Source organism: Rhinoraja longicauda, chromosome 11 (assembly GCF_053455715.1).
Source record: "Rhinoraja longicauda isolate Sanriku21f chromosome 11, sRhiLon1.1, whole genome shotgun sequence".
Taxonomy (NCBI): Eukaryota; Metazoa; Chordata; class Chondrichthyes; order Rajiformes; family Arhynchobatidae; genus Rhinoraja; species Rhinoraja longicauda.
This window is the reverse complement of record NC_135963.1, coordinates 29,688,164-29,701,187: the sequence shown is the minus strand read 5'-3', so window position 1 is coordinate 29,701,187 and position 13,024 is coordinate 29,688,164. Positions and strand designations below refer to the sequence as shown.

At 41.8% G+C, this 13,024-nt stretch overlaps 1 protein-coding gene across 8 annotated transcripts in view; it reads left to right on the top strand.

Annotated features, from left to right (window-relative positions):
* Positions 1-13,024, top strand: part of patj (PATJ crumbs cell polarity complex component) — a 209,155-nt gene that overhangs the window by 27,703 nt on the left and 168,428 nt on the right. For 7 of the 8 annotated variants that reach the window (XM_078407277.1, XM_078407272.1, XM_078407269.1 and 4 more), the window contains exon 12: positions 1,298-1,414. In XM_078407277.1, coding sequence (XP_078263403.1) covers positions 1,298-1,414 — 117 coding nt within the window. The remainder of the gene's footprint in view (positions 1-1,297; positions 1,415-13,024) is intronic. The other variant, XM_078407270.1, reaches the window with a different exon arrangement.

The window sequence follows — 13,024 nt, the reverse complement described above, 5'->3', positions numbered from 1 at the left end:
TAACCCGTCATCCCATGGTCCTATGGAAGAAGTTTCTTTGAAATCGGTGTTATATTTTTAAAGTAATTCACATTTTTAAGTTTAAAAAAACGCACATGCGCAGTTGGGGCCCCGTTGATCTGGTACTTATGTAATGTAAGAAAATAACTGCAGATGTAAGATGTAAGATGTAAGAAAATAACTGCAGATGTAAGATGTAAGATGACCGCCGCATCCGCGCATGTGTAGAACAAATGGGTCTGCGCCTGCGCAGTTGCGGCCCGTTGATGTCGGGATGAGCAGGGCTCGGCTGTCTCTTGGGGGTGGGTTTGCAGTCTCCAAAACGGCGGGAGAGCCAGGCCTGGTGCCAGGGGAAGCAGGCTGGGCCTGGGCCTGGACGTGACCGGCTAACTGCGAGCCAAGGGGAAAGGCGGCAGCAGCGGCGGTGAGGCCGAGGCCTGGGCCTGGCGCTGGGCTGCCCTCGGCTCCCCCATCCCCCCTACTCTCCCCGGCCGGCTCAGTGCCTTCCCCATGCCTCCCAGAGTCCAGCGGCACCGGTGGCTATCCGGGCCGTGAGGCAGAGGGGGGGGGGGGGGGGGGGGGGAAGAGTCCAGCAGCATCGACCCGAGGGCCATCAGTGGGAGAGGTGCTGCTGTCTACCCACTGCACTGAACCCCTGCACCGGGACGGGACAGGACACTCCCCCACCCCTGCTCTCGCTCCACTAATGGTGGCCTCCCGGGTCGGGAGGCGGGTTGCCACGCAACCTCCGTTAGGCGGCGTCCGGGGAGAGGGGAGGGTGGAGGGGAGGGGAGGAGGGAGGGGTGGGATAAGGGGGGTTGAGGGGGATGGAGTGGGTGAGTTTGGGGGGATGGTAAGAGGATGGGGGTGGAGGGAGGGGAGAGAGGGGAGTGGGGGAGGAGAGGGTGCTGCACCAATGCAGGAGACGTTTGGGTCTAGTTATAAGATAAAAATCATATTCTATGAAATCATGGAAATAAAATGAATCATAACTTTTTCATCATGTGTTATAACTGTTCAACTCTTAAATGAGTGCAGTTGTTTCTCTTTAAGCAAAGAAGTAATGTTTAAAATTATACAGGTTTAGTTTTCATTGATAAGGAATCTTCCATCAAATGATGTCATAGTTTAACAGAGATTATGCAAAATGCATTTTCAGTAAATGTCTCTCACAGCGTTTCGATAGGAAATGGAATATGAACTCAAAGCAATGCAAGATTGTCGCAAAATATTCTAATTATATAAAGAGATTCATAATGCCGAAGCTAAAAATAAATATGTTATTGTTTTTTTGCAGTAGAACGTGATAATGTAACACACGTGACAAATGCACTTATCACTGAAAGCAGCTTTTATTCTACAGTTGAAGAGCAAGAAAATGCACACGCAAAGAAGCAGGAATGCAAAATTGATGGTATGTGCAGTTTATCCACTGGTATGTGTCAAATTTGTCTTTGACACCACAGTGACACATTGGAGAATACTAACAGATTTCAAAGTATTGTTGGACATTCATTGTTAGGAACAGTACAGTTGACAAACTTGTCAAGAGGGCATGCAAAGCACTCGAGTTAATATCTGGATCAATAAAAATCAGAAGAAAACAAAGCTATATGTATTTAAAACTATGTCGATCACACACAGACTTTACACAATTGTGTTTTTCATTTTCCATTTTTTTTTAAAGAACAAGAGAAAATGTAGCGTTCTGATAAGGTAGTAAGTTGTAGTATCTCCCCCAAACCCATGGGAAGTCCTGAATCACAATAACTCAAAATGGAGAAAGAGCATTTGTGATGGCACTGTAAACCTCTAGTCCCTTTGTTGAGACTATGTAGGAGCTCAGTGGAGATGGCAAAAAGAGCTGAGCTCTTCCCAAACTCTGCTTCCAATGCCCCATTTCCTAGCTTGCCTGTGGCAGTGTCTGGATATCGTGTGGGCCTCATCAGCTACCTCAGAACATGCAGAACTGGATTATTAGCAAACCATCCAAGGGATTTCCAAGCAAAAAAAAATCAAGATTATTATGAGAGATTTTATCTGCAAGCAGGATATGGATAAAAAGGCCTTAGTAATAAAATATGCTAATAAAATGTATCTGGATGTAATTACCAGAAAATGGAGAGTTGGGGCAGAGAGATTTTGGAGAATTTGAATTCCAATTTTATTTTGGCGAAATTGGTAACTTTTATTTCCAGTCTTGGCTGATGTAAGGCTTGTAATTACTGCGTGATGAACTGGACTTTCTCTAAGGCTTGACTGGATGTCATGGTGCACTCTTTTTAGCGTAGGCTTTCGAAGACCAGTTTGACAGCTTTTATGACCATTTAACATTCAAAACTACAAATTATCACATTTATTTTGCCAACTTTTACATCTTGCTCTTGTGACTTTTGAATGGTCGAATTCCAAAACCATAGCCAGTGAAATATTGTGCCTTTTGATAAAATGTGGCAGGATAAATTGCAGAACTTTTTACATAGAGGTTCATGGTGATAAATTTAAATCATTCAATGTAGATTTTCGGTTTGTCTCGATAAATAATTACATGACGTCTGATTTGTTTTATCCAATTTCTATCTATTACATGCTTAAGAAATTGAGTGCCACCGAGATCCACCCAAATTCATCTGGGTTTTAAAGGATTAAAGTATTAGCATTAATGTGGCTTGTATTATCTGGCTTTTCTTCTGTCATGTTTTAAGATCTCAAAGTGAACTAATTATAGTTTAATTACTTAGAAATAGAAAGATTTAATACAGAGAAACATTTTTCTAGTTGGGGAACATTGATACAAGAGGTTACAATCTTACAACGAGAGCTCAATTATTCTGAAGTGAAATCAGGATGTGCCTTTTCACAAAGGGGAAATACTGAGTTCTCTTATAAAGCCCTGAGGAAGCTCAATGGATTAAAATATTTAGGATTTAAGATTGATAGATATTTATTCGGTGGTAGGTATTAAAATATGTTGATCAACAGTGTGTGAATATAGGGTCGAGACCCTTCAGACTGAAAGTCAGGAGAGAGGGAAGAGGTATGAAAAGGTATAGAACAAATCAAAGCCAACACCAAGTTAAAGATGGCCGAGGAGCCCACAATAGTCAATTGTTGGCTGTGGAGGAGGTGATAACGAAGAAATAATGGTTACGCCTACGCTCAGTATGCCTTGGCCTATGCAATCTCCCAGTTGCCAAACATTTTAACTCCCATTCCCATACTGACCTTTCTGTCCTGGGCCTTCTCCACTGTCAGGGTGAGCCCACATGCAAATTGGAGGGCAGTTGACAGCCCAGCGGTATGAATATTGATTTCTCTAATTTTAACAGGCATGTGAATTTTCCTCGTTTTTAAAATCCATTTTCCGTGCCTTTTGCATGATTTCCGCATTTTTCACTTTGCCAAATAAACGGAGAAATCAGATCGAAAAAAGAAAGGAAAAAAAACGATAGACTTGTAATGAACTCTAGGGTTCCGCTAGAGGTCGCTAGGGGTTCCGAGAGAAATCTCCCCCACCCCCCCAACCGCGCCCTGGAAGTCTCCGAAAATGTGGCACCTAGGCTGGGCAAGGCAGCCAATCTCGACCTCATCGGGACTTCCATTGCCAATTTGTCAATTCGGCCGCTAGAGGTCGTTAGGGGTTCCGCAAGAAATCCCCCGGCGCCCTGGAAGTCTACCCGAAAATGTGGCACCTAGGCTGGGCAATGCAGCCAATCTCAACCTCATCGGGACTTCCACGGCCGATCGGTGGGTTGAATATGCAACCTGCGGCCGGGGCTCTGGAACTCCAGCCCAGCTGGAGCCAGCACATCTATCCCCATAGCCAACTTCCTTGGCCTGCTGGATAAAGCAGCAAAGCTCTAGAACCAGGGGTGCCAGAAAATCAGTGGGGGAACTGTAATGAGTAAATATTAAATTTAAGTGCAAGATTATATAACTAAATTAATTAAGACGGGGTTAAAATATAAAACACAGCAGAAAAGCCAATTACCACCTTTTTGGGCTGATTATCAAATAATGTGCAAATTTACTTAAATGTTATTAGTATACAGTGACATATTCACATTATTTTGTAATGTCTGTTTTTACTTTGAAATGCACTAAGAGGCTTGAAACTGGTAATTTTGTGTGTAAATTTTCAAACTTTTTCCAATTGTTTGACCCCCGTTGCGCAAGTGTTCGGCTCTTTTCCTCTTTTTTTTAACCTCACTCACATGCTTGTTTTAAGTAACCCTTGAATTTCCCCTCTCTCTCTATCCTCCCCCCCCCCCCCCAATAGTTGTCTTGCGAGTTTCACTGTTCTTATCTCTTCATTATCAGCACCACAGCCAACAATTGACCATTGTGGGCCCCTAGGCCATCTTTGATTTGGTGTGGGGTTTGATTTCTTCTGTACCTCTTAATACCTCCAGTTTCCCTCTCCCCTGACTCTCAGTCTGAAGAAGGTGCTCGGCCAAAAATGTCACCTATTCCTTTTCTCCAGAGATGCTGCCTGATCCGCTGTTACTCCAGCACTTTGTGTCTATCTTCGAAGAAAGACATATGCTCTCCTATTGTTCTGAAGATGACTATCTGCATGCCAGAGAGCTAGCCGTAGCTAGATATAGATGTCTCTATTGGGAACAGTGATAATGGATTGAAAGAAAGGCCGTTCCAGTGAGGGGGGTTGCAAAGGACTGACGATGCACTTCAGTGGTGCAGTTCAACAAACTGAAGATTATAGTGAAAACAATAAATCAGAAACTCAGTGCGCGAACTACATTGATGACTTTAAATTGGTACGGTAGAGTGACGGAAAATGAGTTAATTCATACAATCATGGGAGATGTTAGAGTTTGGGAACATGGGTCAAGGGTGATGGGTTATGGCTCAAAGGATTTGCAATAGTCACATCAGGAGAAGAATAAGTATTGAGAAGGCAAGATGATGTTCAGATGCTGCTGCTGGTCCATGCTGTTCCTAGCTGGAATATTTATTTGTGTGTGGTAGAGGCAGAAAGATTGCAGCTTCCTTTAGTCTTCTCCACAATAACTTCCAACATATAAATAACTATTCTGTATTCAAAGCCCATTAATAGAACTTGCATGTTACACCTATTAACATTTGGTTTTCCAATCCAAGTCATGACCTATGACATACTGATTATAACAGGAAGAGAACGCCTTCTTTTACAGCACTGACCTTGAAAACATTTACTTCATATGGGTGGGGGGAGAGAGAGAGAGCGAGAGAAAGAGAGAGAGAAAGAAAAAAGAGAGAGAAAAAGAGAGAGAGAGAGAGAAAGAAAAAAAGAGAGAGAAAAAAAGAGAGAGAGAAAGAAAAAAAGAGAGAGAAAAAACACCGCTGGCTCAAAGGAGAGAAACCAATGAAAACTCCTTAAACCAAGGAGTTTTAAAAAATTGAACATGGATGAGCGTTATAAACAGTTTGAGTATCAATGATCATTCAAATGTCATTTAGTGTTTTCATTTCTTCAAATATTGCTCAATACAGGAATTTTATACAAAATCCAGCTCATAGTTGGGGTCATCAGTTGGGCAACCAGTCGTTTCATGCCATCTAACCCTATCAACTGTCTAATGTGCAACAAAGGGCTCATAATGGTCTTGTTAGAATACTTGAATTGATATAAATGTCAAGATAGCATTATTAGAGCGGAAGAATGATTTTGAACTGTAGGCTGTATTAAAGATCATGTTACAGGCTGGATTAATTAAACAAGACAAGCTATTATACCTGCCAACTGTACAAACACAATGTACTTTTGCATTGTACAGAATGCTCCTCAGATAACAATGCGCTTTGTCACTAATTATTTCCCTTGGGGACAATACTGTTAAAACACTGAACTGTTTGAAAGTTTTTTTTAAAATTCAGAGGATTAGGTAATTTATAGGCTTTAACTTGCTCCAGGAGGTTAATGAAAAGCAGTCACTTTTTGTTAGATCCACTCATGCCCTTGATGTTTTCTGCTACAAGGCACTGAAGGAGTGTGCTAAGAACATTGAGTAAGGAAAATTGAACATCTAAATGAACACCTGGACAGGCAGGCATGCAATTGTATATGTCCTTTACCAATCAGATTGAAGGATTATGACTAGCAGTACAACTACTGAAAAGGGAGTGTAAATTAAAGAAAGGCTGGCTTTTCCCCATGGAGGGGAGAAAGGGAAAAGAAAAAGTAAAAAAGAGAGCTTTTTAAACTTAATTTAAATTTTTATAATTGAAGCAAGACACAAACCCTTCACATAAATTAATTTTCGGTGCCAGGATTTCATGGCTTTTAACACATAGTTAATATCATATCTGACATCTGAGAATTTTCAAATAGTATCTAACGGGCTCCTTTATCATCTCAACTTTAATTCCTTGTGTTTTGTTCATATTTATCATGTAAGTGCATTCGTTATCCATTGTTTTGCAATGGTGAGGTCAAAAGGAGCTATGTTTGCAGAGGTATTGATGGACTGGCACTTCGATAACAACTTTTTCAGATCTTTGTTTTTCTGTACCTTTGTCCTGATGCAAGGTTGCTGTGTTTGCACATAAAATATTCAGATAACTATTAATCCATGATTTTGTCAGCAAAATGTGGGTAATAGCATTCTATATTGCTTTTCTCTGATTAAACTTTATAATAATTCTTTGTCAATAAGTTTTAGACAATTATTACAGAATATTTCTGCGAGGATAATGTCTATTATATCTTTAGTATCTACCAGACGGGTGTGCACCCGTTGGGTGCAAATCTGTGCTGCGGTCAGTCCTGCGGGCACAGCTGAGGGAGGGGGGGTGGGGAGGGGGGGATAAGGGGGGTTAAGGAGGGATGGAGTGGGTGAGGGGAGGAGGGTGGTTGAGGGGGGATTGATTGAGGGGGGATGGAGTGGGTGAGTGTGGGGGGAGGGGAGGAATAAGGGGGTTTCAGGGGGGATAGAGTGGGGGAGGGGATAAGGGGGGTTGAGTGGGGATGGAGTGGGTTAGTGGGGGGGAGGGGGAGGGAGAGTGGGGAGGGGGAGTGGGGGAGGAGAGGGTGCTGGACTAAGGGTGGAGAGGTTTGGGCCCAATGGATCTAGGGAGTGTCCCCTGGGGCTGTGGGCGGTCAAGGGGGACAGCGAAAAGCCACTGACCTCGGCCCCATTTCTCCTGCGGGCCGGGCAACTCTCCCGCAACTGATGATCCTGCGGGCTCGGCAACTCGTGGACCCGTTGCTGAGTGGGGAGTGTCCCCCGGGGCCGTGAGTGGGCGAGGGTGGACAGGAAAAAGCCACTGACCTCGACCCCGTTTCTCCTGCGGGCCTCTCCTGCGGGCCAGGCAACTCTCCATCAACTGACAATCCTGCGGGCCCGGCAACCCATGGACTCGTTGCCAGGCGGAGAGTGTCCCCCGGGGCCGTGGGCGGGCGAGGGGGTACAGAAAAGCCGCTGACCTCAGCCCCATGCGTCCAGCGCGCTGCGATCGGCGGGGGAGGGCGGCGACGGCCATCTTGTTGGACCCTCTTCCGCCGCCTCTGCTGCCACGCTACACCACGGGAGGAACGTCAGGTGCGGGGCACACCAGGATGGGCGCCGGTCCTTCTGCTGGTCCTCCGGGGGGGGAGGGGGAGAGGGGCGTATTTGTTAAAGTTTATGAAGCAAACTTTAAATTGTTTTTAAAAAGTAACGAAAGTCGGTGTAGTCCGTCGGTGGGGGAATGGTGAGTAGGGTGGGCCTAAAATTGTTGCGCTATCGTGTACTGTTTTTTCCCGGATGAAAGCCGCACAAAAAATACGGGACAAACATACGGGAGACGGGGGACAAACATACAGGAAGTGGGGAACAACCAAAATGAGTGTTTTATTAATATATATATAGATAGGTGAGAAATGTAAGAAGTAGTGTAAGAAAGTCTGAAAGTCTCGACCCAAAATGTCACCCATTCCTATTCTCCTGAGATGCTGCCTGACCTGCTGAGTTACTCCAGCATTTTGTGAAATGGATAGGTGAGAACATGCATTTTTGTGTAACAGAAATGAATTAGTTGATTATGCTATTTATTTAATATAAATAAGCTAGTTCATTGTACTCTCCACTTTTGCAGTCAATGAGAATGTGGTTACTGATTTGATTCATCAAAGAACTCTTTAGATAGATGTTAGAAATCAAAAGTAAAAATGAAGGCCAGTCACCTAACTCTAAAAGATAGACACAAAAAGCTGGTGTAACTTAGCAGATCAGGCAGCAACCCGAGAGAAAAGAAATAGGTGACATTTCGATCAAAGACCCTACTTCATACTGAAGAAAGGTCTCGAAGCTGCCTGACCTGCTGAGTTACTGCAGCATTTTGTGTCTACGATGTAAACCAGCATCTGCAGTTCCTTCCTATACTTAATTCAAAAATATGCACAAACATAATTTCAATCTCTAAAAATGGTTTAATCTTTCCCAGATGTTTGATTTGAAAAAAAAATAATTGTCACATTGAAATTCCTCTAACTCCCACTTTGTGGAAACTGGCAACTTCAGGAAAGGTTAGGGAAGACAACAAAAAAAATGCTCGGAAAATATTAATTTCTCAAAAGAATAAATACACAATTACGAAATTGCTTATAAGGAACTAACAAAATATTGTACCTAAATATTGTGTTAGCAATTCATTCGCTGTAGAAGTTGTTGTTTATTGTGACTCCTGCAGGGTTTGCAAAACATCTGCACTTCTTTGACTGCGTGCATTCTATGTTTTGGTCTGTGGGAGCATGTCAACCATGATCCTGTATTATCTTAATCAGGAAGTCAAATCTAAAAGAGAAAGCGTGTTGCATTAGAATCTTTTGTAACCTTTGCATTACAGTTTACTTTTAGAAGCTAGAACACAAAACAGTACAGCAGAGGATCGGGCCCTTTGGCCCATGTCTGTGCTGAAGATGGTGCTAAAATAAACTAATGCCTTCTGTCTGCGCATGTTCCATATCCCTCTAATCCCTGCACATTCATGTGCCTATCTAAAAATCTCGTCAACGCCTCAATTGTATCTACTTTGACCACCACCCTTGCCAGGGTGTTCCAGGTACCTACCACTCTCTGTGTAAAAAAAATTGCTTCGCAATGGAATTGATCTGTCTGTCCTGACCTGAAACATTTTCCATTGCCTTCACAGTTGCTGACTGACCCACTGAAATTCTCGGCTCTTTGTGTTTTGCTCAAAATTCTAGTACCTGCTGTTTTGTATTTCCACATTTTCATCCAAGTAGTTGTAGTGGTATATATAAAACAAACAATTGATATCCCAGCACCGATCCGTGTGGAACATTACTGGTCACAGAACTCCAACTGCAAAACCCCCCATCCACTACTTCCTTCTGTCTTCTGTGGGTTAGACAGTTCTGAATCCAAATTAGCAAGTAGCTGTGGGTTGAATGCAACTTAACCCTATGGACCATCGTATCACAAGAGACCTTGTCCAATGCCTCACCAAGTCCATATGAACAATATCCACTCTCCTACCCATATCCGGCTCAGCACAAAGCCATGCCGACTGACTAACTAGGCTACTCCTTTCCAAATGTGAGTAAATCCTATCTTTAGGAGTCTTCAATTGCTTCCCCATCATTGATGTGAGGCTCACTGAAAAATGTCCTGGATTAATCTTATTTCCCTTCTGATATACAGGAACAACACCGGGTACGTTTCAGTCCAATGTGACCTCACTTGTGGCTGGAGAATCTCTGTCAAGGTTCAGCAATCTTCTTTTGTCTCTCCCAATAACCTGGAATACATCCCATCAGGCCCTGGGGACTTATCCACCTTATTGCACTTCAAAAGATTCAATGCCACCTACTTCATGATCTCAGTATCCCCTCACTATTAATGTGCCTCACATTAATCTCGCTATCCTACATGCCATTCTCCCTGGTGTCTGAGCATCTTTTATGTTAATTTGTGTTGCAGATTTTTTTTAACGACTTGCAAGAAGATTTTCTATGCTCAAGTCAGTTTACTATCATATTGAGCGTGAGGGCAAGGTTTATTTCAAAGGATGTTATTATGTTTGACTGAACCGCGGAAAGTGTGATTTATTCTTGGTATTGTCTGTTCTACTTTAGTGTGCTTTGACTGTACCAGTTCCGTGTGTCGGAGTTCAGAGAGGTAGATAATATCGGTTTGGATAGTCACTCATAGAGCATTTTTGCCACCATTTACAGTTTCACATTTTAATTCTTTGATCCATTTTTTGGTCCCTTTGTTCATCTAACAGAATAAAGGATTTAGAAACAGCTCAGTAACTATTCATATATTGCACGGCTATTGTCCATATTCTTCATTTAAGATCAGGACTAGGAGTAGCCACTCATTCATTTGAGGTAAAAACCAGCAACTGAAGCACCTCACATTCATTTAAGGTGTTCTTTTGCTCTATTCGGTCAAGGTTGTTGAACTAATCTGATAATTAAATGCATTGTTTCAGATTCAGGGATAGTTTCTTCCCAGCTGTTATCAGGCAACTGAACCATCCTATGACCAACTAGAGAGCGGTCCTCACCTACCAGCTACCTCATTGGAGACCCTCGGACTGTCTTTAATTGGGCTTTACTGGACATTATCATACACTAAACGCTATTCCCTTTCTCCTGTATCTGTACACTGTGGACAGCTTCATTAGAATTATGTTTAGTATTTCTGCTGACTCGATAGGACGCAACAATTATACTTTTCAGTGTACCTCGATACACGTGACTATAAACTAAACTTTAATAAAAAGGCAGCTACCTTGCACTTGAGGAAATAAAGATTGTTATGTAATGTCAATATTTATGAGATATTTAAAATGTAAGAATCTTCCTTTTGGTTGTTAGTTGGGATCATCATCTAAATTGTGTTAACTTAAGCATAGGTTTGCAAAGCAGAAGGCTGTGTTCACAAATTACTTGATGTAACTAATGTTGTTTTGTTCTAGTGACAATGGATTATTCATTTGGAGAGCTTTTCGAAAGATTTTGATTGAAGCTTTGAAAGAACTGAAATATATGCAATTAGAAGCAATTGGACATTAAATTATTATGGCAATTGAGGTTTTTTAGTTGGATCATCAAGGTATGGTCTATTTGACAGGCAACTGGTCTTGATTGTTATCTTTTTTAATAAATAAGAGTTGAACAAGTACCATAAAACCTCCCAATGTCCTAAACTTTCTAATGATGTAAAAGAGAGCAATCTTTGTGAAATTACACCCATTATTATTCAGCTCTCCGGTTTACGTTAACTGGATCTATAGTGGATGAGCCAAAAAGTTATCGTTGGCAGTTAGCATGGATAAATTAAAAAATAATAGAAAAGCACACTATTTGGGATGGATTTTGACATTTCAGATTTTACTTTAAGTATCAAATTAAGTCATTGTGTAGCCTATGGCAGATGGGAATAAAATACTGGCATGTTTTTCATTTAACTTGATTTTGAATTACCTCTTAAAGATTAAGTTTGCAATTTAAGCATAATAAACTATACCATTTCATATGGTCACATGTTGTATTCTAGACTACAGTGATTCAGGTTAGACACTAGGAACTGCAGGTGCTGGTTTACAAAAGAAGACAAAATGCTGGAGTAATTCAGCAGGTCAGGCAGCATCTCTGGAGAACATGGAAATGAATACAGGTTTTAGTGCAGCTATGGCACCATCCCATGGTCACAGCGTGCAACTACAGGGTCACTGGGCCAAATTTAAGTGGGGATTCTTAGTAATAGTAATTTACATAGGTATCTCAATGTTATATGTTGGCATATAGTGATGTCATCTTCAGGTAAGAGTAAGATTTTTATATAGGAAGCATCAACATCTTATCTGAAAATACATCAACAAACTTAACTTATTTTTACTTATGCTGTAATACTTTCCCCTTAAACTGCTTAATCTTAACCTTATGGTTGAACACTTTATCCTTTCTTTGCTCAATACAGAACATAGGAACAGAAGAAACATGAGCAGTAATTGGCTATTTGTCTACATTGCCCCATACCTGTCGACTCCAGTAATTAAAGTATATATTTCTACTTTGAATAGATTCAATGATTCTCAATTGCAAAAAGTTACAAACCTCTCAAAGAAGAGATGTGACAGTGGCGTGGATAGTAGAGCTGCCGCCTCCTTGCTACATCAATCCAGGTTCAATCCTGATCTGCGTTGCAGCCTGCATGATGTTTTCACATTCTTCTTGTGATTGAGTGGGTTTCCACTGGGTGGTCTGATTTCCTCGCACACCCCAGGGACATGTGGATTGGTATTGTCCATTGTATTGTCCATAGGGTGAAGGTATCTGAGGAGAGTTGATGAGAATATAGGGAGAATGTAAATGGGTGTTTTGTGGTTTGCTCAGCTGTGCTGGGCCTAAGCTGTTTCCATGCTGTACAAGAAATTCTGGAGAAGTTGAGGCCTGCAGCAGATCAATCACAATTATATTGAATGGTGGTGTAGACTTGAGGAGCCAGGTGGCCTATTCTTGCTCCTATTTTCTTGTACTTGCATTTCCTTTGGCATCCTCTCTGCCAATCCATCCCAGAAACTTATCTTTTAATAGGGTTACCTCTCATTCCTTTAAGGTCCGATGTGTATAGATCCAATTTGTTTAACCTCTCTTCATATATCAATCCCTTCATCCAAGAAATCAATCCAGTGAACCCCATCCTCACTGACTCCAATATGTGTGTTCTTCAAAAATGGAGATCAACGCTGAACACAATATAAATGACCTGTAAAGTAGCATCAACAGTACCTATTTTTACATTCAATACATCTGTAATAAAGGACAACATTTCATTGGCTGTCTTAACTGCTTACTGTACCTGCTTGGGCACTCTTTGTATTTGATGTATCGGACCTCGAGAACCCAATGCAACAGAGGATTTTGTAGTTTCACTCCCTTAAAATAGTTTTTGTAAGGTAATCCACTTTGGACAAATTTTCTTTTGCCACACAAAATACCAGGCTGATGTTCATGCCTGTAATGGGCAGGAAATGGGTGGCAGTTGGGAGTGGATTGCAAATGTCCAGT